The sequence below is a fragment of the Dermacentor andersoni genome, chromosome 10, assembly GCF_023375885.2.
Source record: "Dermacentor andersoni chromosome 10, qqDerAnde1_hic_scaffold, whole genome shotgun sequence".
Taxonomy (NCBI): Eukaryota; Metazoa; Arthropoda; class Arachnida; order Ixodida; family Ixodidae; genus Dermacentor; species Dermacentor andersoni.
The window spans coordinates 79511121-79537022 of record NC_092823.1 but is presented as its reverse complement, the minus strand read 5'-3'; the positions used below and the strand labels follow the sequence as shown (position 1 = coordinate 79537022).

Sequence of the window (25902 nt, the reverse complement as noted above, 5' to 3'; positions counted from 1 at the left end):
TGCTGACTTCTGCCGTTCGTGGCGCCGTTCACCAGCACGCCGCTTATATGTGGCCTTTTTAGACACTACAGGGGCGTATGACAACGTAGACCGCGGTATTTTGTGGGATATTCTGGAAGAAAAAGGCTTAAAGGAAAGCTAAAAGGTTTTCCAGAAAAAATGAGTGAACATCAGTACATAATGGTTTTCAACCCCCCGAATTCGAATATGGTATCGAAATTGAGCGAAAGAAAGCGCAAATATATTTTATTTCGACGAAAAGTCCAGCAGCGGACACGCCCAGCTCACGCGTCTCGTTTCCGCCTGTGATTGGTCGGGCGCCTCGTGACGTCAACACTAGTAACCGACCGCTGCCGCTACACATGAAGCGCGGTGCCAGGTAGTTTGGTGCTGTTTTTCTGAGACGGTAATGGAAAATTTAGAGAGACTGCGTTTTTCTGAGGAGTTCGGCGTTACTCCCTACATGTACGAGCCGATTGCGAAGAGCCGGCCTCTCGAAGAAGCAAACGATGCTGGGGCGAGCAGTGCTTTCGACGCGAACGAAAGCAAAGTCTTGGGATCTCCTCGTGTTGGAAATGCTCTTTGGTGAGTATGTTTTTTGCAAAGCGATCTAGTGATCTCGCCGATCGTTCGCCGATCTAGTGAGCTCGTTTCCGGTCAAACAACTGTAGTGTTGTGTTCCTGCATGCCTCCTCGTGGAACGTAAGCGGGGATGCGATCGTCGGCATTTGTGCGCTGTCCAAAGCTGTCGGCAATCTACAAAGACGGTTTAAACACGTGAAAAACTTTCCGGTTCATGCAGTACGTGTAGTGACCTTCATCTGTTGACTACCCCGTTGACTACCACTCACGTTGATTACGACTCACGTTGACTACCACGCACGTTGACTACCACTCTACATACACGCAGACGCACCAACAAAATGCAGGGTCGATCGAAGCAGATTACGATGGCACGCACGCAGAAATAAGCGCGGTCAGGCACGGTCGCGGACGCTGCGAAGGAACGAAACACTAGAGTTGACGTCACAACACCGCGGTTTCCGGTCTCCGCTCGCATCGTCAGCGTCAGCAGCAGCGCGCGGCATTCGACGGGGGGGGCGGGGGGGGGGGGCGGAGCTGCAGCGCAATTTCAACCGATGATTACGTCGCTCCTAATTGAAAAAAAAAACCCAAATTTTACCTACATGGTTTATAAGGTTCCCGCATCCGTATATGAGCGTCTTATTGAATTCGCCAGACTCTTCAGCTTCCCTTTAAGTGACGATTGTCTACAGCTTTTGAGAGAGCTTTACCTAGAAAATACCGTTTGCGTTGAATGGGAAGAGATGAGGAGCGAGGAGAAAGTTGATATCAACAAGTAACTGAGGCAGGGGTGCCCTTTATCCCTACTGCTGTTTATGATTTACATGGTGTGGAGGGAGAGGGTGCTAGAAGGAAATAATGTCGGGTTTAATCTCTCATACAAACAGAGGGGTGCAGTAGTAGAGCAGCAGCTCCCAAGTTTATTTTATGCGGATGACATTGTGTTGCTAGCTAACAAGCAAAGTGATTTGCAACGTCTGGCTAATAGCTGTGGACAGGAAGGCAACAATTTAGGTTTAAAATATAGTGTTTGCAAATCAGTTGTTGTGGTATTCAATGAAAACAGTGAACAGACAGTGGCAATACAGGGTCAGGAAATACCTAGGGTAAGAGAATATAAATACCTTAGTATGTGGATAAACGAAGGCACTAGGTATATGGAAACACAGGAAAAAACAATAACAGTAAAGGGGAAAAGAAATGTAGCCATCATGAAGCACAGAGCGTTATGAGGATACAATAGGTACGAGGTGCTCCGGGGTATGTGGAAAGGTGTCGTGGTTCCAGGACTTACTTTTGGAACTACGGTTGTTTGCTTCAAATCAGGGGTAAAATCAGGACTCGATGGCAACCAAAGGTCAATGGGTGCCCTCGCCTTGGGCGCTCACGGGAAGACTACAAATGAAGCTGTGCAGGGCGATATGGGCTCGACTAGTTTTGAAGTGAGGGAAACTCGCAGTAAAATTGAGTATGAAGAACGGCTGAGGAATATGAAAGAAAGTAAACGGGCTGGGAGAGTTTTGAAGTATCTGTACAGGAAAAAACATTCACAGTGGAGGAAAAGAACTAGGAAGCTTACCAGCAAGTATGCGGCCTGTAGGGTGGGCAACACAACAAAAGAGAACGTCATGCGGAAAGTCAGCGAGGCTGAAATAATCTCGTGGGTGGCGGCAATGGAAAAAAAAAACCTGCCATGAGTAACTACTTAAGAGGAAAAAAACCGAAATCAGGAAAGAAACAATTTATGATAATTCAAAGGGAAGCTCTACTTTTCCAAGCGAGATCAAGATGCCTTAGAACAAGCACCTATAAAGCGAGATATAAGAAGGAAGAAGAAGCCTGTGCTTGCTGCGGTAAAGCTAGGAAAACGATGGAGCGCGTTGTATTAGAATGCGAAGATGTGTGCCCAGCGGTCGATTTAGGAATCACTGGCCTCCTTGAAGCACTTGGCTCCAGCGAGACCAGGGGGAAAGCAAACGTGTCAGGTATAGAGATTAACAAGAGGCGATTGGAAAATTGGTGGAAGCAACATAGGGAAACGACAGACAACGGAAACATACAAAATAAAGACCACAGTAGGGGTTCGGAAACTTTTGTTATGGAAACTCATATTTTTTTTTTCTTTTTTAACAGAGGTATAGACATTAGGCAATAAAATAAGAGCTTGGTGACGCAGCCCACCACCCCGTTCCAAAGGGGACGGTCATAACATCCATCCACCCATCCATCCGATACATCCTTTTCACGGCCTTGCGGCCGTATAGATGCTTGGACATGCGCATTTGACTACTTGCATATGGTGAAGTTGACTTGATCGTTGGCCCGGAAGTGTATTGACAGCTGCAGGAAACTGTACGAGAATCAATGTGCGTGGTTACATATTCTTCAGTCAGCTTTACACAGTGAGGATTGTTCTCCGTAGCATAATACGATCGAGATGCAGCTAAGGCATAGGCAGGGCCTTTACGCGACTTTGTGTGGCGCATCGCGGATGCCTTCGATACATGGTACTCCGGCGAGTGAGTTGCCGCCGTTCTTAAGCGCTTCCCCTTACCACGCTTGTCATTAGTTTTCGCGCCCACTTTTCTCTTCCGAAAGAAACGTATTTCATCATCGCTGTCACTTCATGGCTACGTTCTCTGGTCGGGCGCTATGTTCACAGAAGTCTTCATATAAAGACATCACCGTGGTAATAATAATTTTGCAGTATATTATATCGGGGCACTTGCACGCGCGTCACTTTTAAATTGTGAAATTACCGCGATGCATCGGTGGTGTTGAACCGACTTCTCCTTTAAGCCTCAAACTACTATGTTCCTTGATATAGTGTTGCTGCTGAAGGCCCTGTGCGACTAGCATATATGTTTTCATACACATTTTAACGTTTTTTACCGCACTGACTTGAGGCAAGCGATTTGTTTTTTTATAATCTGGCCTGAGACTGCGCGTATAATTTACTTTATCTTCACAAGCATGCCGTACTACTGCGGGCCGTACTGCAAGTCGAGCACCAATAAAAAGCTTGGTGTAAGCTTTCACGAGTTTCCAGTGCATGAAACTTTCCCACAAATGGGGCTTAAAGCCATAACCAGGAAATATTTCTTATCCAGAAAATATTATGCGTGTAGAAACTTGACAGCCTTGATTTCGCAGCCTTGAAAGAGGGCTGCCCTCTGTTTATTTACCACGCAAGAGAAGAGCACGCATCAGTGACTTCTTCAATAGTTGTGAACAAACCTATAAAGCCCCTACTGTCAAACATTGGCGCGGTCCTTACAGACACGGCGGCTTACCGCAAAAAAAGTAATCAATAAACCGCCAAGCCAAAAAGTTCTGCGCGTTTCAATAGGGCACTACAAGTGCACAAGGGCCCTGAGTTTGCCACTGTAAATAAATTGTTGTATGCATAGTGAATGTGCGGTGCTCGTAATTTCGCCATAAACACAACGATGGCATGCAACTGTATATGTACAGAATGCTCAGAAAGATTGTGTCTGTCCGTGGCTGTCGACTCAGGTAAGCGGCTTGATGCCTCGTGCAGGAAGTTCACGTTTTGATGAACAAAATAAAATAAACAGCGGCTTAGCATACACAGACAAAAGACGGCAACTCTCAATTTCCCAAGTTCTGAATCCTATTTTGCACTTTCGGAAGCATATTTTGATGGTTAGTCATTCGATCAAGCTATAGTATATAGTCAAACAAATGCTTGCGGATTCGCGAAAAAAAGAAAAGAAATCTGCGTTGCCCCGTCAGTAAGGCGGCACTCATTGCAGTAGATAAAGCTCGAATCTCTTTTCTCGCCTGTATGCTTTCCATTGACATGCTGCGCTTGAGCGCGCAGAACTAATTTTCCCGCAAACTTTAGCTCACTAGTCTACTCTCTTCGGGCAGCATCGTCCCCACAGAGGCTGGAGCGTAAAGGAAAAAAAAAAATAACGACAGGGACCATCCGTGCTATATAGATCACAAAGATGAACGCTTTAGCGGTCTGTGTAGTCAGTCAGCCGCGAAGCCCAGGATCTTCTGAACCTAGGATCTTCGGATCTAGGTTCTAGGATCTTCGGAATGCGAAACGGCCACGCAGGCTCATTCCTTGAAGCGTGTTGGATGGGTTCGTAGTGAATGCTTTGTGACCTTTGAATTAGTGAAGTGTCTTAAAGAAATGTACTTTTGTGTCCATGGTAATTAAGTGTGACCTTGTTCAACACAATTTTTCGCGTTTTTTTTATAAAGCAATATTTTAAACGTGGCGCGAGTAATCTCATGCGCAGCCATAGGAAATGAGAAGAAAGTGGGCTAACCGAGGGGCCCGATTTTTATTAGTGGCATCATAAGAAGCCAACAAGCACTTACACCAAGGACAACATAGGGGAAATTACTTGTGTTTAATAAATGAAATAATGAACGCTAAAATTAATGGAAATGAAAGTGGATGAAAAAACAACTTGCCGCAGGTGGGGAATGATCCCACAACCTTCTTGCCTCACCGGCCTCCCCGCCCGAATGGGAGGGCTGTAGCAACCGCACCGCGCGCGCCGATCCAGGCGACCGTGGTTCGATGAACCAGCACACGCCTATACTGCACTCTTATTGCCTCATTCCCAATTACCATACTCACAGTTACCATGTACGCGTCAGTACGTTTCTCTAAGACACTTTACCAAGTCAAAACACAACATGCTTATCGATGCATCACACACACGCACACATTGACATCTTGAAGTACAATGAACCACCCCAACACTCGCATTCACTTCAGTCTAATTACCCAAAACTTAATTACCATGGACACAAAAGTACATTTCTTTAAGACACTTCACTAATTCAAAGGTCACAAAGCATTCACTACGAACCCAACCAACACACTTCAAGCAATGAGCCTGCGTGGCCGTTTCGCATTCCGAAGATCCTAGAACCTAGATCCGAAGATCCTAGGTTCAGAAGATCCTGGGCTTCGCGGCTGACTGACTACACAGACCGCTAAAGCGTTCATCTTTGTGATCTAGATTTTCGCCCGTATCATCGCCGCGGTGATCATGTCTGCCCCACTGGCAGCCTCGCCTGCCGCTCCAGGAAGCTACCTGCCTGATACCAATTAAGGCGAACTTCGTGTTCACCCCCTTCCGATCGACCATGCTTCAAGACGTTTGGCAGTGCCTCCCCTTCCGCTGTGGATCGTCCTGACAAATCCAGCAGTCCTATCGCCGTCGACAACATCTTCTGCGTCGCCTTTAAAGCAGCAACCACCTTCCTTCGCGCACTGCGCGCTTCGCGGCTGTGCTGGCTGTGCCACTACACAGACGGTTAACCCGTTTATCCTGATCATGCAGGTTGGTAGCTCGTGTCATACGCCTACTAAAAAATCAAGTGATTACTGTTCGGTACAGCTGTCCAGCTCACAGTGTTGTTATTTACTTGTTACCGAATGTTTTAATGTCACAGGCGCTTTGTTAATGCTGTCAGGGGACGTAGAGACATACCCTGGTCCTGACAAAATTATGCTCGACGAGTTGAAAACGTTATCCGCCGGCCGGTCGACACTAATACCTGAGCTGCAAGGGCTTAAAACCCAGCTAACGACCACAAACCGAACAGTCACTAATCTTAGTGCGCGCATAGAAGATTTAGACTATCATTGTCAATATCTTGTAACCCTGGGAACAGAAGTATACACCATAAACGCTAAGACCTTTAAGTTAAACCACTGTGTGTGTGTCGTACAAGAGCGTCTTGACGAACTCGAGAACCGTGCCGGCACAACAATAATATTTTATGGTTTTGTGGACACTAATCCAAAGGAAACATGCTCAATCACAAGAAGAGAACAAACGTTATTAAAAAGTGGTCCAACAGTTTCGGTTGTTGTGGCCTCGGGTGACGAATCGAAGTCCTTGGACTCGCGCGGCATCTTCGGCTTGCCGGACGGCCCAGAACTGGTCCTCCCGCTCTCAACTTTTCAGAGCCGCCTCCGATGCCGACGGAGAAGGTCCCCGGCTGCTCTCGCAGCCGGGGTAGCGTCGGGAAGTAGCGAGCTCGAGGCTTCCTGTACACTGTTAACGGCCGCGGTTACGGACTCGTCGCGAACGGCGGCGGTTTCAGTACCGTTCTTGCCGGCACATTCGCAGAGCATGTGTCGCAGCGTTGCTGTCTGTCCGCACGCTTCACGCACATCCGTCGGGTATAACTGTGGATAACAGTGGTGTACGACAACCGGCGCTAGGGTAGGTGTATGTTTGCAGTAAGCGTAAGACTACGGCCTCGTTCTTGTTTAATTTATCGTGCTATAGCGGGAATGTGCGTCTTTCGGGTCTGTAGTTTTGCGTGAGGCCTCTGAAAGTGGTCAAGCGATCGCCCCACACCCATTGTGATTCTTGCTGGTGCGTTTCTGTCGGGGTGGCCCGACCCGGCAGATCCGATGCCCCCTCTCCGGGGTGGAAGCGGCGGCCTCATAACCTGCGGCGGCTCGGCGTGGGGGACCTGGAGCCGGGGCGTGGGCCGCCTCGTTGCCCGCGAGCAGGTCTTCGGTGTGTTCCGGGTAATCAGAACAAATAATTATTCACCGCTGCCATGAACGCCTTGGTCTTACAATCGAACCAAAAGATAGAGAGCGTGCGCAGCACCTAGGGCGGCACCCCACTAACAACAAGTGACCCCCCCCCCCCCCCATGATAGTGACACTTTCATACTTCAAAACTAAAGAATCTATTCTTTAAAACGGCCCGAAACTAAAGGGTACCTCAGCATTGGCGAAGATTTCACTCGTCCCGTTCGAACTGCAGGAAAGAAGCTCGTTACCTTTGCTAGGAGCAAATCTGCACCATTTTCATTGCGATTCAAGACCTTGCCCACTGGATCTCAACGATACATCTTTGATGGCGCAGCAGGAATTTTCAGGGAGATATCGTAGGGATCAGTACGCCGTCGGCAAGGGCGCCAACAGCCTCGTACAGGCGCTAGATCAAACGTTTCGTTTTTTGTACTTTATACTAACATAAGTAGTTTTCTTCCTAAGCGCGTGCTCCTGCCTAATCTATTACAGTCATCTGGCAGCAGCATACTGATATTAACTGAAACGTGGCTAACTGACGACATTTCATTTACAAAGGCCCTGGCTCACCTGCCAAACTTAAATATTTTTCGCCGTGACGGCAGTAACGCACGTGGCGGGGGCGTACTCATCGCGTCTAAGAAAGAGCTATCATGCTCTCTTATCAACATCAGAACTTCAATCACTACGGGTAATTTCCGATGCCCTAATCGAAGCAGTAATACTTGGCGCATGCTACAGGCCACCTCGTACTGAGCGAGATTTCACCCATGAACTTAATAAAATATTATCTCAACTAACTGATAAACAGCCTACCGCACCTGGAGGTTTTAACTTCCCTAACATTGACTGGCTGAATCGAACACCACAGTCACAGTAAATACTGAAGCCAGGTAATTTATCGATGTTTGCCTCAACTTTAACCTCAGCCAACTGGTAATCGAACCAACACGCGTCATTAATGAATCTCCGAAAATTTTAGACCTCATACAAGCTAATATTCCTGAAAGATCAAGATCTATCGCTTACTTAAGTGACATCAGTGATCACAAAGTAATTCATACTACACTTCATTTCATCCCCAAACACGCCTCATCTTCAGCAAAAGAATTCGTTTGTACAATAGGGCCGATTACGATGCAATTAATAACGAACTACTACATTTCCTACCTGCCTTTTAATCCAGTATCGTCTCCCGAAGTGTTACTTACAACTGGCTAATCTTTGAGGACAAAATAATTGAGCTAACAAATAAATTCGTCCCCAAGATTAACTTTTTCGGTAATAAAAAGAAACCATGCTTTTGAAAAAGCTTAAGAACGCAAGAAAAGAAACGTCTCTTTCGTAATGCGAAACTTAATGGAAGGGCGTACAAATGGGATAGGTACTATGCTGCAGAAGACGCGTATTATACAGCAATTCTAAATGCTAAAGACACATTCTATCACAGTGAGTTACCTAAAATTGTAACAAGCAAACCTAGAAAATTCTAGGCAGTCAAAAACCCGCAACTGACACACCACATTACACTTACGAACGAGAACGAAGAAGAGGTAAGCGACGCTCATTGTGCTGAAATGTTTAACGTCGCGTTCTCATCCGTGTTTACTGAGGAAGCTGATTTACGATTTCCTACTCCACCTACTGCGACATTACCAATGATGTCCCCAGGGACATTCTCTGCTGCTGCCATTTCGTACTCCATCGACAAAATTGAACTTTCATCATCGGCTGGCGTAGACAAAATCAACTCAAAAGTGTTACAAAATACTAAACAAATGAATGCAGTTTGTTTCTCAATGCTGTTTTCACTCTCCCTTGAAACCAGAAGGTGCCTCTTGAGCTTGTACAAAAATCTTATACGGTCACGCCTTGACTACGGAGCCATTGTGTATAACTCCGCCACGCCTAGTGCTTTGAAGATGCTCGATGCCGTCCACCACTTGGGTATCCGTCTCGCTACTGGTGCGTTCAGGACTAGCCCCATAGAAAGCCTGTATGCTGAATCTAACGAATAGTTCCTACATCTTCAAAGAATATATTTAAGTCTTTCTTACGGCCTCAAAGTGAAATCAGATTTCCGTCATGCATGTCATTCAGTTATTCACGACCTGTCTACGGCTAGGCTTTTCCGTAACCGCCCAGGCACTAGACCTCCTCTGTCCCTTCGATTGGAGGCATTGTCCGAAGAAACGGGCGCGTCGATTGTAGAGAATGTCATAATGGCAACTACGCGCCTTCCACCGCCCTGGGAGTGGAAGACTATCGAATGTGACATGTCGTTTGCAGAAATATCAAAACGAGCACATGAGGCACACATACGCTCACATTTTCTTGAGCTTCAGGAGAAGTATTTTTGTGCTGAATTTTACACGGATGCCTCTAAGTCCCCTTCTGGTGTTGCTTACGCAGCACTAGGACCAGAATTTTTAATATCCGGTACATTGAACCCACATACATGTATTTTTACAGCGGAAGCGTATGCAATACTTTCTGCAGTAAAGCACATCAAGCAAACGAATCTGACTAGGGCTATTGTGTTCACAGACTCATTGAGTGTAGTCCGAGCCCTAATGAATGTACGTATACATAAAAACACTGTCTTTAATTAACTGTATACATTGCTATGCTCAGCTTATAGTGCTAAACAAATGATCATCCTATGCTGGGTACCTGGCCACTGTGGTATAAAAGGCAACGAAGCTGCTGACGAGAAAGCTACTTCGGTAGCTTTTAGTGACACGGACATAAACATACCCATTCCAGCCACAGATCTTAAAGCATACTTGCGTCACAAGCTGAAAATACACTGGCAGCAACAGTGGAGTGCTCAGATATCAAATAAATTGCACTTGATAAAACCCAAATTAGGATATTGGGTATCGGAGAGAACATCAGGTTATAACGAAGTGCTTCTTTGCCGATTAAGAATAGGACACACTTACGGCCCTCACTCTTACCTCTTGACTAGGGGGTATCCTCCCACTTGTAGTAAGTGCGGCCAAAATCTCACTCCTGCACGTTCTTATTCAATGCCCTGCAATAGAAGCACAGAGAAAAAGGTATTGCATTTCTGCATATCGCGAAAATATTCCTCTTCACCCGAAATTTTTTCTCAGCAATGAACCGCTTTTTAATCCGAAACTAGTTTTAGAGATTTAGCTGAAACAGACACTCTGGAAATCATTTGGCCAGGGAATTTTTAGCCCCTGTACTCAAAGGCTTTCTCGAAGCTGAAGTGTCAATGTTATGTTTTATTGCGTCATGCTTTTAACTAAACCCCATTACCATAGCCCACAGCACTACTTAATGTCATTATTTTAGCAACTATATATTTTACGCCATCCACAGCAGCCGATTTTAGTCCTTTTTACAGCCACGTCACATATACCATGAGAAATTCATTATCTAATTCATTGTCTACACCCTTCACAACACACCGTTAACATCACCTTTGTCATGGCGCTCTTTGGCCATACCTGGCCCTTGCGCCATAGAACACCACACATCATCATCACTCTCCCTTGAAACGGGAATTTTTCCAGACGACTCGAAAGTGGAAAAGGTCATTCCGGTCCACATATTGGGAAACAATCCCTCCTGAACTACCGCCCCCTTCTATATACTAACGAGCGCCCCATGCAACATCATGGAGCACGTCTTACGCATTAACGTAATGCACTTCCTGGGTACAAACAACTTCCTTCATTGTTCCGAGCATGGCATTCGTAAATCTTTATCCTGCGAAACTCAAGTGGCAATATTTATTCATGTCTTACAGTTAATAAAGGTTGCTTCACCGTAACCTTCAGACTGATGCAATATTTATGGACTTCGCTAAAGTACTCGACGAAGTACAACCCAAACGCCTGCTACTAAAATTGCCCAGTTTATTTATTTATTTATTTATTAGTACCCCCAAGGTCCTGCACTATTACAGAGGGGAGTGGTACCTAACAGAGTAAATTACATGGAAGATCGGTACAAAATGGAAGTTCCTTATTTTGCAATGATAGCTAGTAGGGTATGTATAAAAAGTAAAAAATACATGTTGAAATAACAGCTAAAGCAAAAACTATTTTTGCACAGTGTTGGCTACAAGCGCGCGAAAACTAACAGTGTCTTGAATGCAGGCGATTGTATCCGGGAAGGTCATTCCATTCCATAAATTACGCGGTATGAAAGAGTCGAGGTATGTTTTCGTATGGCACGGCGCAATACCGACCTTCTTGGCATGGTCGATGAATGAATAAGTGTAGCATGGTGGGGGCATTAGGTGAGAAGCTAGGTGCGAATTATGATAATAGATTTTGTGAAACAAGTACTGGTATGCTTGCGGCGAGAAGCAAGTGGGGAGAGTTCGAGTGTGCTTTTCATTGCAGTGACGCTAGCTGTGCGATGGCAGTCGGCAGTGATAAATCTAGCAGCGTTATTCTGGACAAGTTCAAGTGCGGTAATGAGAGTGTTAAAAGAAGGATCCCATATGGAAGGCGCGTATTCAAGTTTTGTTCTGACCAGTGTTTTGTAGAGAAGTAGTTTGAGAGAGGAAGGAGCAGAGGAGAAGTTTCGACAGAGGTAACCTAGCATGCGGTTAGCATTGTTAATTATGATGCTGGTGTGCAGAGTCCAGTTTAGGGTTGATGCTGCGTTCACGCCGAGATAAAGGTAGGAAGTAACAGACTCCAAGATAACATTATTGAGGAAATAGCAGGAGGAGGTCGATGAAGCCCGAGTTAGACGCACAACTTTGCATTTGTTAGGATTTAGTTGCATAAGCCATTTGTCAGATCAGTTACATATGACGTCAAGGTCAGTTTAAATGGCAGTAGTGTCGTTATTGTTGGCAATTTCATGGAAAATGACGTGGTCATCAGTAGATAAGAGAATGTTAGAAGATACGCAGTCAGGCAGGTCGTTATCATATATTAGGAAAAGGAGGGGACCTAATACGGACCCTGGTGGAACCCCAGAATGGACAGATTTAGTACTTGATTTGTGATAATTGTATTCAACAAACTGAAGACAGTTAGTCAAGGAATATTCAAGGTAGTTAAGATGATCTGGATAAATATTAATTTTGCGTAACTTCAGAAAGAATATTTTGTGACAGATTATATCGAATGCCTTTGAGTAATCCAGAAAAATACAATCCGCCAACGATCCAAAATTAAGTGTAGTTTGTCGGTGAAGAAGTGTAGCTGGGGGTTTCACAAGAGAGATTTTCGAAAGCCGTCTTGGGAAAAGGAAAAAAAATGAGATGGATTCTAGAAATGAAGCAAGCTGAGAAGACAGAATATGTTCGAATATTTTAGAGGGAATGCTGGTTAGGGAGATGGGGCGATAACTGTTAGTCGAGTTCTTACTACCAGACTTGTGGAAAGGACTGACTTTCCCGAGTTTGCAGTGAGCGGGGATGCGGGAAGGTGTCAAGAGACTGCTGAAACATTTTCGAAAGAATAATTGAGGAATACAAGGCAGTGTTTTCTAGAATTTTGGAATTAATGAGGTTGGCACCAGGTGTGCCAGAAATTTTTAGCGATTCTATAAATATAGCAACACCGCATGGATCTATGATTATTGGGTTCATAGGAAGGCATGCGCATGGTTTCACGTTGGGGAGTGGTGGATTAGGAACAACGACGAAATTATTGCAGAAATTTTCATTAAGAACGGAGGAACATGCGTCATCTGATATATTAGAACCAGCATCGTTAACAAAGTTAATAGTATTGTGACTGAAAGGGTTAATCACTCGCCAACATTGTTGGGGATTACTAGATAACATGGTAGGCATCGTTACTTGAAGAAATTTATTTCAAGCTAGAGTTAGTGCTGACACGTATGTACTGTTAGAATTATGGTACGCTTCCCATCCTGTCTCAGAAGAAGTCTTCATCATCATCATCATCATCATCATCAGCCTGGTTACGCCCACTGCAGGGCAAAGGCCTCTCCCATACTTCTCCAACAACCCCGGTCATGTACTAATTGCGGCCATGCCGTCCCTGCAAACTTCTTAATCTCATCCGCCCACCTAACTTTCTGCCGCCCCCTGCTACGCTTCCCTTCTCTTGGGATCCAGTCCGTAACCCTTAATGACCATCGGTTATCTTCCCTCCTCATTACATGTCCTGCCCATGCCCATTTCTTTTTCTTGATTTCAACTAAGATGTCATTAACTCGCGTTTGTTCCCTCACCCAATCTGCTCTTTTCTTATCCCTTAACGTTACACCTATCATTCTTCTTTCCATAGCTCGTTGCGTCGTCCTCAATTTGAGTAGAACCCTTTTCGTAAGCCTCCAGGTTTCTGCCCCGTAGGTGAGTACTGGTAAGACACAGCTATTATACACTTTTCTCTTGAGGGATAATGGCAACCTGCTGTTCATGATCTGAGAATGCCTGCCAAACGCACCCCAGCCCATTCTTATTCTTCTGATTATTTCCGTCTCATGATCCGGATCCGCCGTCACTACCTGCCCTAAGTAGATGTATTCCCTTACGACTTCCAGTGCCTCGCTGCCTATTGTAAATTGCTGTTCTCTTCCGAGACTGTTAAACATTACTTTAGTTTTCTGCAGATTAATTTTTAGACCCACTCTTCTGCTTTGCCTCTCCAGGTCAGTGAGCATGCATTGCAATTGGTCCCCTGAGTTACTAAGCAAGGCAATATCATCAGCGAATCGCAGGTTACTAAGGTATTCTCCATTAATTTTTATCCCCAATTCTTCCCAATCCAGGTCTCTGAATACCTCCTGTAAACACGCTGTGAATAGCATTGGAGAGATCGTATCTCCCTGCCTGACGCCTTTCTTTATTGGGATTTTGTTGCTTTCTTTATGGAGGACTACGGTGGCTGTGGAGCCGCTATAGATATTTTTCAGTATTTTTACATACGGCTCGTCTACACCCTGATTCCTTAATGCCTCCATGACTGCTGAGGTTTCGACAGAATCAAACGCTTTCTCATAATCAATGAAAGCTATATATAAGGGTTGGTTATATTCCGCACATTTCTCTAACACCTGATTGATAGTGTGAATATGATCTATTGTTGAGTAGCCTTTACGGAATCCTGCCTGGTCCTTTGCTTGACAGAAGTCTAAGGTGTTCCTGATTCTATTTGCGATTACCTTAGTAAATATTTTGTAGGCAACGGACAGTAAGCTGATCGGTCTATAATTTTTCAAGTCTTTGGCGTCCCCTTTCTTATGGATTAGGATTATGTTAGCGTTCTTCCAAGATTTCGGTACGCTCGACGTCATGAGGCATTGCGTATAGAGGGTAGCCAGTTTCTCTAGAACAATCTGCCCACCATCCTTCAACAAATCTGCTGTTACCTGATCCTCCCCAGCTGCCTTCCCCCTTTGCATTTCTCCCAAGGCTTTCTTTACTTCTTCCGGCGTTACCTTTGGTACTTCGAATTCGTCTAGACTATTTTCTCTTCCATTATCGTCGTGGGTGCCACTGGTACTGTATAAATCTCTATAGAACTCCTCAGCCACTTGAACTATCTCATCCATATTAGTAATGATATTGCCGGCTTTGTCTCTTAACGCATACATCTGATTCTTGCCAATTCCTTGTTTCTTCTTCACTGTTTTTAGGCTTCCGCCGTTCCTGAGAGCATGTTCAATTCTATCCATATTATACTTCCTTATGTCAGCTGTCTTACGCTTGTTGATTAACTTCGAAAGTTCTGCCAGTTCTATTCTAGCTGTAGGGTTAGAGGCTTTCATACATTGGCGTTTCTTGATCAGATCTTTCGTCGCCTGCGATAGTTTACTGGTATCCTGCCTAATCGAGTTACCACCGACTTCCATTGCACACTTCTTAATGATGCCCACAAGATTGTCGTTCATTGCTTCAACACTAAGGCCCTCTTCCTGAGTTAAAGCCGAATACCTGTTCTGTAGCTTGATCTGGAATTCCTCTATTTTCCCTCTTACCGCTAACTCATTGATCGGCTTCTTATGTACCAGTTTCTTCCGTTCCCTCCTCAGGTCTAGGCTAATTCGAGTTCTTACCATCCTGTGGTCACTGCAGCGCACCTTGCCGAGCACGTCCACATCTTGTATGATGCCAGGGTTAGCGCAGAGTATGAGGTCTATTTCATTTCTAGTCTCGCCGTTCGGGCTCCTCCACGTCCACTTTCGGCTATCCCGCTTGCGGAAGAAAGTATTCATTATCCTCATATTATTCTGTTCCGCAAACTCGACTAATAACTCCCCCCTGCTATTCCGAGTGCCTATGCCATATTCCCCCACTGCCTTGTCTCCAGCCTGCTTCTTGCCTACCTTGGCATTAAAGTCGCCCATTAGTATAGTGTATTTGGTTTTCACTCTACCCATCGCCGATTCCACGTCTTCATAGAAGCATTCGACTTCCTGGTCATCATGACTGGATGTAGGGGCGTAGACCTGTACAATCTTCATTTTGTACCTCTTATTAGGTTTAACAACAAGACCTGCCACCCTCTCGTTAATGCTATAGAATTCCTGTATGTTACCAGCTATATTCTTATTAATCAGGAATCCGACTCCTAGTTCTCTTCTTTCCTCTAGGCCGCGGTAGCACAGGACGTGCCCGCTTTTTAGCACTGTATATGCTTCTTTTGGCCTCCTAACCTCACTGAGCCCTATTATATCCCATTTACTGCCCTCTAATTCCTCCAATAGCACTGCTAGACTCGCCTCACTAGATAACGTTCTAGCGTTAAGCGTTGCCAGGTTCATATTCCAATGGCGGCCTGTCCGGAGCCAGTGATTCTTAGCACCCTCTGCAGCGTCGCAGGTCTGACCGCCGCCGTGGTCAGTAGCTTCGCAGCTGCTGGGGACTGAGGGCCGGGGTTTGAGAAGAAGTCTTAGAGGCACGTTATGCCCGCTGTTTTCTATTTGCCAGGCATTTTAAGTGAGCGTTGTATCAAGGAGCTTTGATATTGCGGGAGAGCTTGCGTAAGGGGATGTATTTCTTTACCAGTTCGTGTAAACTTACGTAGTTGCCAATTATAAACAGTGAAGTCATCAAGGTTAGTAAGAAAGAAGTCGAGAGAATTCGATAACCCGATGTTTATTGCCTCAAAATTTGCTTTATTTTAACCCAAGATAACTTTAGTACTTACATGCTTCTTTGAGACAGGAATGTTAATGGTAAATTCCAGAAGTAGGTGGTCACTTAAGCCAGCTAAGTACAAAATATTAGACGTAAGTTCCGGGCATGACGTTAGTATTAGGTCGAGCGTTTTGGCTGTTTCATTTGCCAGTCTGGTTAGCTTACAGACCAGCTGTGAAAGAGCAATGAGCAGAGATTCAAATAGCCGTTCGATTCTGCAGAAGGAGGATGAGCTGTAGGCAGAAGTGAAGACCATTGTACGTTTGGGAAATTAAGATCTCCCCTTAGAAAGAAGGGAGTGTTTGCAAATTGAGTGTGAATACTGCCTAGCAGGTCATGTAAGTCAGTGACAAAGTCACCCGTGTACGAAAGTGGTCGAGTACACACAGCAAAAATTAATTTGCGATAACCTAGCTCGACGACTGACGAAATGCTTTCTATATGAGAGTTCGCAGGAATAAGCCATCACAATACAGTATTTTTGATTGCTAGCAGTACACCACCGCCCTGACGCAACGTGCGATCACAGTGACAAATTGCTAAGTGCAAGACACTCGAGAAAACTTCATGATCGTTAATGTTTGGATGTAGCCAGGTTTCAATTACGGCAATGACATCAGCGTCAGAGGGATCAACAGCTGAATTAAAAGCGGCGACTTTGTTAGGAAGACTGCGCGCGTTACAAGTTGAGAAGGCCTGGCTTGGACCACCGACGCGACTGGGTGATGAAGAAGTACCACGTCACCTCGCAGATTCCTATGCAGAAGTGTCACGTGGCAATCTACGTGCAGTCGAACAACCACCAGCGCTGCTTAGTTCACGAGTAGTGAACGACCGCTCAACTTCTGTAATACTGTAAGTCGCCGGGTCGTATACAAAACGTTTGCCGTGCAAGCGAAGTGTTTTATATTTGATATGGGAAGGCAGATGAGCCCGATTTTTCTTTAACGAAGTCAAATAGTTTCTTGCCTATATTCAGGGTGGCGGGAGAAAAATCCTCAGATACGAAGAGATTTAGGGTTTTTAGTTTTGATAATGTTTTTTTTTTGTTTTGAAGCCGTTAAACTTTATTATAACTGGGCGACATTTGGACTTTTAAGTAAGCACTCATACGATGGACGCGTTTGACTGCACCCTGCGGCAAGGCATTCCCAAGGGCATATGAAATGGCAGCAAGTGTACATTGCTCTGTTTGAAGCCAAGATTTGTGACTGTCGAAAATTCCGCGAAGAATTTGATTGTTGCGTCTGGAACGGTCTTCGTAGTCATTTACTCAAGATTCAAGCACAGCTTGCAGTGATTTCAGAGATTCAATGGCTTTGTGGGCGTCGGACAAGTCGCATTTTATAGGATCAAGTAGTGTCATTCGGTTACCAAGGGAATCGGTGCGCCTAACAATGTAGCCTGACGTTAAGACTCTATGGCTTCTTGACTAATCCTAATATCTTTTATGTCATGTTTCAGGTCGGACTTGCCTCCGGCAAGCTCTGAAGTCTGCTCTTTAATATCTAAGAATTCGAAACATTTGCTCAGATACGTGGGTCTCATCCAATAATGTGGTATAGTTAAATCGAGCAGCCTTGGGAAGGCCAGGATCAGTTTCGACATCACCAGACTATAGCAAGCAGAGAGTGACGTCTACACATTCGCACAAGGTACCAATAAGGACTTGATGGCATGGCAGCAGCAATAACAAGCGGTTGTCGCATCTTTAAGTGTTAAAAGAAAGCCGATTACGAACTTGTTGAGCGTAGAGGTGAAAAGCATAGAGCGTGCTTTCGAGATGGCTGCTCACAAGCCCACTGGAATCAGGTACAGGGTGCAGGCAATTTAAGCCCCAGGAAGGAGGGGTGGTGCTTCCGTAGCCGTTATCTTCAGGGCAGCGAATGGATCCCCGATCGACCATCCTTTGATGACGGTGATTGAAGGTGCGCCAGGGTCTTGAATTTCTGGTACGGTTGGCGCATAGGCAGATGGCGAACTGGAGACACGTAGTGGTTGAACCTGCACCTTCACGTTCTCGAATGGATTTCAGAATTTCTTACTAACCGTTCTCAGTTTGTCTCTATTAAGAATACCCATTCTAGGCCCATCTCAGTAACATCAGGTGTCGCCCGGTCCTCGCACTCCTTCTATTCCTAATATATAATAACAACCTACCCCTCCATATATCTTCTCCAATCTGTATGTTTGCCGACGATCGCGTCGTCTATTGCACAATTACTAACCTTTCTCATCAAAATGCACTCCAAGATTATCTTAACCATGTACAGGAGTGGTGCAACCTTTGGCTAATGAAGCTTAACCCCACTAAATTCAAGCTAGGGTTGTTTCAACGGCAGCGTAATCCTTTGCTTTTTCGTACCGAATCTTGAACTCTACTGCTCAACTCTGCTCCATAAATTGGGAACCCATGGGACTCTTTGACGTGCACCTAAATGCTCACGTGCTCGCACTATCACCTTCGCTGCCTCTTTTTTCTTCGTACAGCAGTGGACTGGAATATCCTTCCCTGAGGCATTGCAGCTATCACGTGTCCATGAACTTTTTAAGAAAACGTCACAGCAAACAGTTCCGATTACGGACTGTTATTAGTAACCTTCATTTGTTAGCCTGCCCCTTATGTAAACCTACAAAGGGGGGTCTTTAAGGTAATAAAGGGAAGTGACGTTCAAATTCCACCTAAACACCGATTTTCTTTTCAGCTCAATTACTTTCCTTTGGTTAGAGGAACCACGCTGGGAAATTTGGCGTAAGTGCGAACATTCTTTGACCTGTCAAAGAATTTTACTGGTTTTTTACTTCCACGAGGAGTTTTCGCTAACGACCAACCCACATCCATCGCATTATCAACGCACGAACAATGCCCACGACGTCCGATTTTTGGGGTAACGGGTTCCTTGATACTGTCGCTTTAACATTTCAATATAACAAAAATAGTGAGCTATTCCACTGTATGAAGGTGGACCACCAGCGAAGCTACTAGCACGTAGGCGCGTTGCTCCTCGGGATTCCGAACAATACGACGAGGAACAGAAGACAAGTGAAATTCAAAATGGAGAACGGCAACTTTGTCTTTCTGTTTTTTTTTTTACATACGAGGGGCGTTCCGAAAGTAAGTTTCGTTCTTTTTTTAGAGAGAGAGAATATGGTACACCAGTTAAAACAAAGAATCTCCATAAGAATTAACGCCCGTTGCTGGTTCAACGACGGAAGGAGCGTCATCGGAGGAGGAATAACCCATGCGCAGAGTGCCGACGAAGAGAGCGTAGCAGCAGACCGGCGTGCCCGAGGTTATTCGAGTGCAAAACAGATCAGACCCACAACTTTTGAAGTTAACGCGAAGTAAATTAGGGTACAGTTAGTATTTGGTTTTTAAGGCACTCGAACGCACAAGCTTAGGTGGGAGTCGAACTCCCGAACTTTCGTGGGAGTGGAACCCACGGCTATTCGTGTTAATTAGGACAAACTTAATTAGAGCAAAGTTAATTAAGGCACTCGAAGCCACCACCTACTGTGGTAGAAACGAAGTAAATGAAGTAACAACGGATTCGCACGAGTACGTCAATTAATTTATTCAATGTCTCGTGAGCGCATAGGCTTTCGCCTTGATCCTCTTTAGCCTATGCTGAAGTGACTACCAACTTTTGTTGGGCCTCTTATAAAAATTTCTTTTTACTGCGATAGCAATTATATAGACACTTCAGGCGCATTTCTCCCGTCGGTGTCGGTGTCGCCATCGCCGTCGCCGTGGGGTTCTGTATAAAGCCCAAGGGCGATAAAACCGCCTCCGCGCGCCGTATGCTGTATGTGTGAGTGAAAGCGGGCGTTTTCCATTCAAGGAGCTGTGCTTACAAGTGAACAAATCGGCAAAAAGGATGGGCAAATAGGCATGCGTCCCTCCCTGTGGACTGGCCGAACTTCTTTTCCAACTAAACTTTCGCACAGCCATGTTACATTCAGCGTCAAGAGGGGGATGAGAGTGTCGGAACGGGATTACGAGACCCTCTCGTAGATGACGTCTGCTCGATATGAACAGCTTTAAGGACACGGCGGCTACGTGTCAAACTATGAGGGCGCCCACTTTTGCAAGACCTCTTCCGTCAAGCTTTTTTGCAATACGAAAAGGTTTAACCTAGGGCACTGGTATTTTAACAATGCAAATGAGCTGCTGGACTTTCGATTCCAAATGATATGGGCAATGCTGCAAACTGTCCAGCCTACTTCTAGCTTGAACGCGGCACTGCAGTATCAATCGGAATTCTCGAAATGTTGCACCCCTTCCATTCCTTAACTGTATGCCATCGCTCGAGAAACCACGATGTTCTGCTATCCGGAGGCTGTTTTCATCATCTCACGAGGCTCGGCTTTGTTCCTTTAACCGCAAGCAGAGGCACACGCAAACGTGCATTTATGCACCTCAGCAGAGGACGCATCTCACCATTTTGAAGGGATCCGACGTAAGCTCTCATAGGTAAGTGTAACAGCTGTTACAACATGTGCGAGTACGTTCTCTAATATAGACCCCTTTTGTCGTCGACTGCGATTCATCTGCGCTCCTCGCTGCAAATAACAAGGCAATTCTTAAGTTTAGTTTTGCAGGTATCCGTACGTCCAGCTGAAATGAATTTTCTATCGTGTACCGTTCTTGTACTGGTCTCTGACTTTTTGATCGCGGTAACTTGTGTAAAAACTAAGGTATGTGTATTGTTCTTTTAAAGACAACTTTGGCTACTCTGCAGGAATACAATAGGGACCTGCGGGGGCAAAATTTAGAGGCAAAGTCACTTACTGTTATTTTCCCCAACGACAGCAATATGCTCGCATGAACATGACCCTCAATGAAGCAGGTAAGTGTTGAAAATTATTTAATCTCTCTTCAGTTGAATATATAACTTTTCTGAGCAGCAACATTTTCTACCAATCACTATTCCGATTAGACGCTTGTTTTAAACAAAATATAATTTTTTCCGACGCGTGAGTTTGCCGTCTACTGTATTCCCACGCCTAATGTTAAGGAATGTCGTCGGGTACATTAGGATAGTACCATTTTATAATTTCAAAATCTGAAGAAGTATATAATGTGGTTTTTCTTGGCTTCATAATCAATAACGATTACCGGTGTGACAGCAGTTAAACGAAAGCAAAGCAACCCCCGCAACTAGCAAGTGAGTAGGGCGCACACTATTGATGAGCTTAGGCAACGTGGTGTTATCGTACAAGAGTTATAAGGCTACACAGACATGTCTTGCCGCTATCATCATACACGTGAGAATAGCCATTAGCAATCATTTGTTATTTGAATTTTAAGTACTTTAAATATTTCCGTTTGAGGCAGTCACTCTTTTACGTACCGCCATTTTTATGCCTTAATAATCGCACCTAATTCGTAAAATTCGTTATCTAATTTCAACGCAAAATCCCGCCACTATCAAAACCGAGCAACTCAGGAGCGCAAGAAAGGCATCCTTCTTTGTACGTAAGACGCGAACATCCCGTGTCGAGGTCATGACGAAGTCTGAATGATGGAATTCCTTGGCATATACTAATAAGTCCCGTCACCGCAGTTGTCGGTCACGACGTTCGATTTTGAACTTCATCTAACTTTTAGTCACGGAGTATTTTTCCTACACACAACCTTTCTAAACTATTGGTTTTACCCTGGATCGTTATACTATGGAATTACTTTCCACATCACGTTGTCACTTACCGTGACTTGAAGAAATTCAGAGATCAATTATTGAAGCACGTAATGTGTACTAACGCCTCATATATTTCTTCCCATTCATTATGCTCCTTGGAGAAACGCATTGGTATTTTATGCAATCCTGTTTTATTATTTTTTGTTGCTAACTTGTCATAACTTGTTTATCTAATGTGTGAAAATAACTCGCTTCACTGATGAATGCCAATAATGTTCAGCATTTTCCCCGCTTATGTAATACTTCTCAAAGGGCATTTGTCTAAAGGAACAACAAATTAATATAAAAATGGCAAACGATGATGATGATGATGATGATGATGATGATGATGATACCAAGTCCGCGTGTACGCATAGCCATCTGCACTACATTGCACATTTGCCGGTTGCCAGCTTCGTTCTCCAGGGAATTACGCAACGAAACAGCAAGCGCAACCTCATATTTTTACAGCCGCGCATGTACGTCTACGTGCATATCTTTCCGTTCCATTTCCATATCGTTTATATCGCTATTTCTGACGTTATAAAACGAATATATTCATTAGGCTATCGCGCCTGTTTTCTCACTCGAATGGCCGCGTTGGTCAAATGCCTCTTGAGAGCCACATGTTGTCGCGTTGGAGCTTAGTGCATGGCCCCCGAGATCGCGGGGTGCGCGTTGTCTAACGGTGTCTTCGGCTGGCGGCAGTCGCAGCGATTTCGGTGCACTCGTGCGGTACCGAATGTTCCTCTAAGCGCCGCGTGTGTGTTAGCAACTTAGCGCACGTTCGGCTACAGCGAGCACGACATGGGTGCATGCCACAGTGCCACCACGGAGATCGCCGGTCGATCCCATCGTTCAGTGCGTGCCGGCAGATGACGAAGAACGGGTCGTTCAATTCAGGTGCCATTTTGTAGCAGGCGGTTAAGACGGAAGTCGTGTTACCAGTGTCTCGCACAAGGCTACTTGTGCTGCTACAGTCCAGCAGCTCATCGGACAGCGAAGGCGACGCAATTGATCTTCGCAATTGATCCAGAAGCATCGACGAGAGCGGTAGGCCATTTAGTCACGAATGTTGTGGCGTCTTACAAAGATGAGGAGGTTTGATCCAGCAGCATCGGTTTATGCAACTGATACTACAACTTTCATTTTCGCCGTTTATTTTCCGGTTCTAAGGTACTTCAGACAAACATGCAGGTATAGGTATAGTGCACTATAACATCATTCTAGGTGCTGAATGCGCAATTCGCAGCTTCATCCCAGTACAAGAATCATTCGCATGGCGAAGAACCATTCGTACGTTCACATTCCTCACATTCGTTCTCAATAAAAAGTTTGGCCATGTTCGTGTTTCTGCAAATCACAGCGAGTGCAAGTGGATGCTGGTTGCTGTAAATTGTCGTCTGCTGAACTCGGAATCCGGCATGTTTTTCGCAGAGGGCGTTGTAGTCGTAAATTCACGTTTGGTGGTTCACACGTTCGTCTGGCGCGTGGCGGAGCGTAAAACTCGGGGAATCTTTATGTAATTTCCGCTGCACTGTTATGGTACCAGGATGACTCAGATGAATTAAAGGACTATAATTCGGCGCGCCGTCCTATCTCGGAGGCCATGCTCTGCGGCGCCTGTAGGTGGGCTGTTGTCGGTAGTGGCGCTGGTGTATCGTGCCTCCGCCATGAGGCCCGAAACATCGTGCCTCATGGTGCATCGTGCCGCGATGGTATATCGTGCTTCCGCCATGAGTAATTACTTAAGAGGAAAAAACGAAATCAGGAAAGAAACAATTTATGATAACTCAAAGGGAAGCTCATTACTTTTCGAAGCGAGATCGGGATGCCTTAGAACACGCACCTATAAAGCGAGATATAAGAAGGAAGAAGAAGCATGTGCTTGCTGCGGTAAAGCTAGGGAAACTATGGAGCATGTTTTATTAGAATGTGAAGACGTCTACCCAGCGGTCGATTTAGGCACCACTGGCCTCCTTGAAGCCCTTGGGTTCAGCGAGAGCAGTCCGCAATAGGGATTAGCAAGAGGCGATTGGAGGATTGCTGGAATAAAAGTAGGGAAACGACATAAAATGGAGACGTACAAAAGCAGAGTACGCAATAGGGGATCAGAAAATGTGGTTGTGGGAGTTCATAGGTTTTTTTTATTGTTTAAGCTATAGGCAGGACATTAAGCAGTATAATAGCAAGAGCTTGGTGGCGCAACCCACCGCCCCGTTCCAAAGGGGACGCTCATAACATCCATCCATCCATCCATCCATCCATCCATCCATCCATCCATCCATCCATCCATCCATCCATCCATCCATCCATCCATCCATCCATCCATCCATCCATCCATCCATCCATCCATCCATCCATCCATCCATCCATCCATCCATCCATCCATCCATCCATCCATCCATCCATCCATCCATCCATCCATCCATCCATCCATCCATCCATCCATCCATCCATCCATCCATCCATCCATCCATCCATCCATCCATCCATCCATCCATCCATCCATCCATCCATCCATCCATCCATCCATCCATCCATCCATCCATCCATCCATCCATCCATCCATCCATCCATCCATCCATCCATCCATCCATCCATCCATCCATCCATCCATCCATCCATCCATCCATCCATCCATCCATCCATCCATCCATCCATCCATCCATCCATCCATCCATCCATCCATCCATCCATCCATCCATCCATCCATCCATCCATCCATCCATCCATCCATCCATCCATCCATCCATCCATCCATCCATCCATCCATCCATCCATCCATCCATCCATCCATCCATCCATCCATCCATCCATCCATCCATCCATCCATCCATCCATCCATCCATCCATCCATCCATCCATCCATCCATCCATCCATCCATCCATCCATCCATCCATCCATCCATCCATCCATCCATCCATCCATCCATCCATCCATCCATCCATCCATCCATCCATCCATCCATCCATCCATCCATCCATCCATCCATCCATCCATCCATCCATCCATCCATCCATCCATCCATCCATCCATCCATCCATCCATCCATCCATCCATCCATCCATCCATCCATCCATCCATCCATCCATCCATCCATCCATCCATCCATCCATCCATCCATCCATCCATCCATCCATCCATCCATCCATCCATCCATCCATCCATCCATCCATCCATCCATCCATCCATCCATCCATCCATCCATCCATCCATCCATCCATCCATCCATCCATCCATCCATCCATCCATCCATCCATCCATCCATCCATCCATCCATCCATCCATCCATCCATCCATCCATCCATCCATCCATCCATCCATCCATCCATCCATCCATCCATCCATCCATCCATCCATCCATCCATCCATCCATCCATCCATCCATCCATCCATCCATCCATCCATCCATCCATCCATCCATCCATCCATCCATCCATCCATCCATCCATCCATCCATCCATCCATCCATCCATCCATCCATCCATCCATCCATCCATCCATCCATCCATCCATCCATCCATCCATCCATCCATCCATCCATCCATCCATCCATCCATCCATCCATCCATCCATCCATCCATCCATCCATCCATCCATCCATCCATCCATCCATCCATCCATCCATCCATCCATCCATCCATCCATCCATCCATCCATCCATCCATCCATCCATCCATCCATCCATCCATCCATCCATCCATCCATCCATCCATCCATCCATCCATCCATCCATCCATCCATCCATCCATCCATCCATCCATCCATCCATCCATCCATCCATCCATCCATCCATCCATCCATCCATCCATCCATCCATCCATCCATCCATCCATCCATCCATCCATCCATCCATCCATCCATCCATCCATCCATCCATCCATCCATCCATCCATCCATCCATCCATCCATCCATCCATCCATCCATCCATCCATCCATCCATCCATCCATCCATCCATCCATCCATCCATC

General features: G+C 45.5%; 1 protein-coding gene across 1 annotated transcript in view; it reads left to right on the top strand.

Annotated features, from left to right (window-relative positions):
- Positions 1 to 20799: 20799 nt before the first annotated feature.
- LOC129380696 (trypsin iota-like) overlaps positions 20800 to 25902 on the top strand; it is a 71787-nt gene continuing 66684 nt past the window's right edge. The window contains exons 1-2 of the mRNA XM_055062459.2: positions 20800 to 20942; positions 21058 to 21094. Coding sequence (XP_054918434.1) covers positions 20868 to 20942; positions 21058 to 21094 — 112 coding nt within the window. The 5' untranslated portion in view covers positions 20800 to 20867. The remainder of the gene's footprint in view (positions 20943 to 21057; positions 21095 to 25902) is intronic.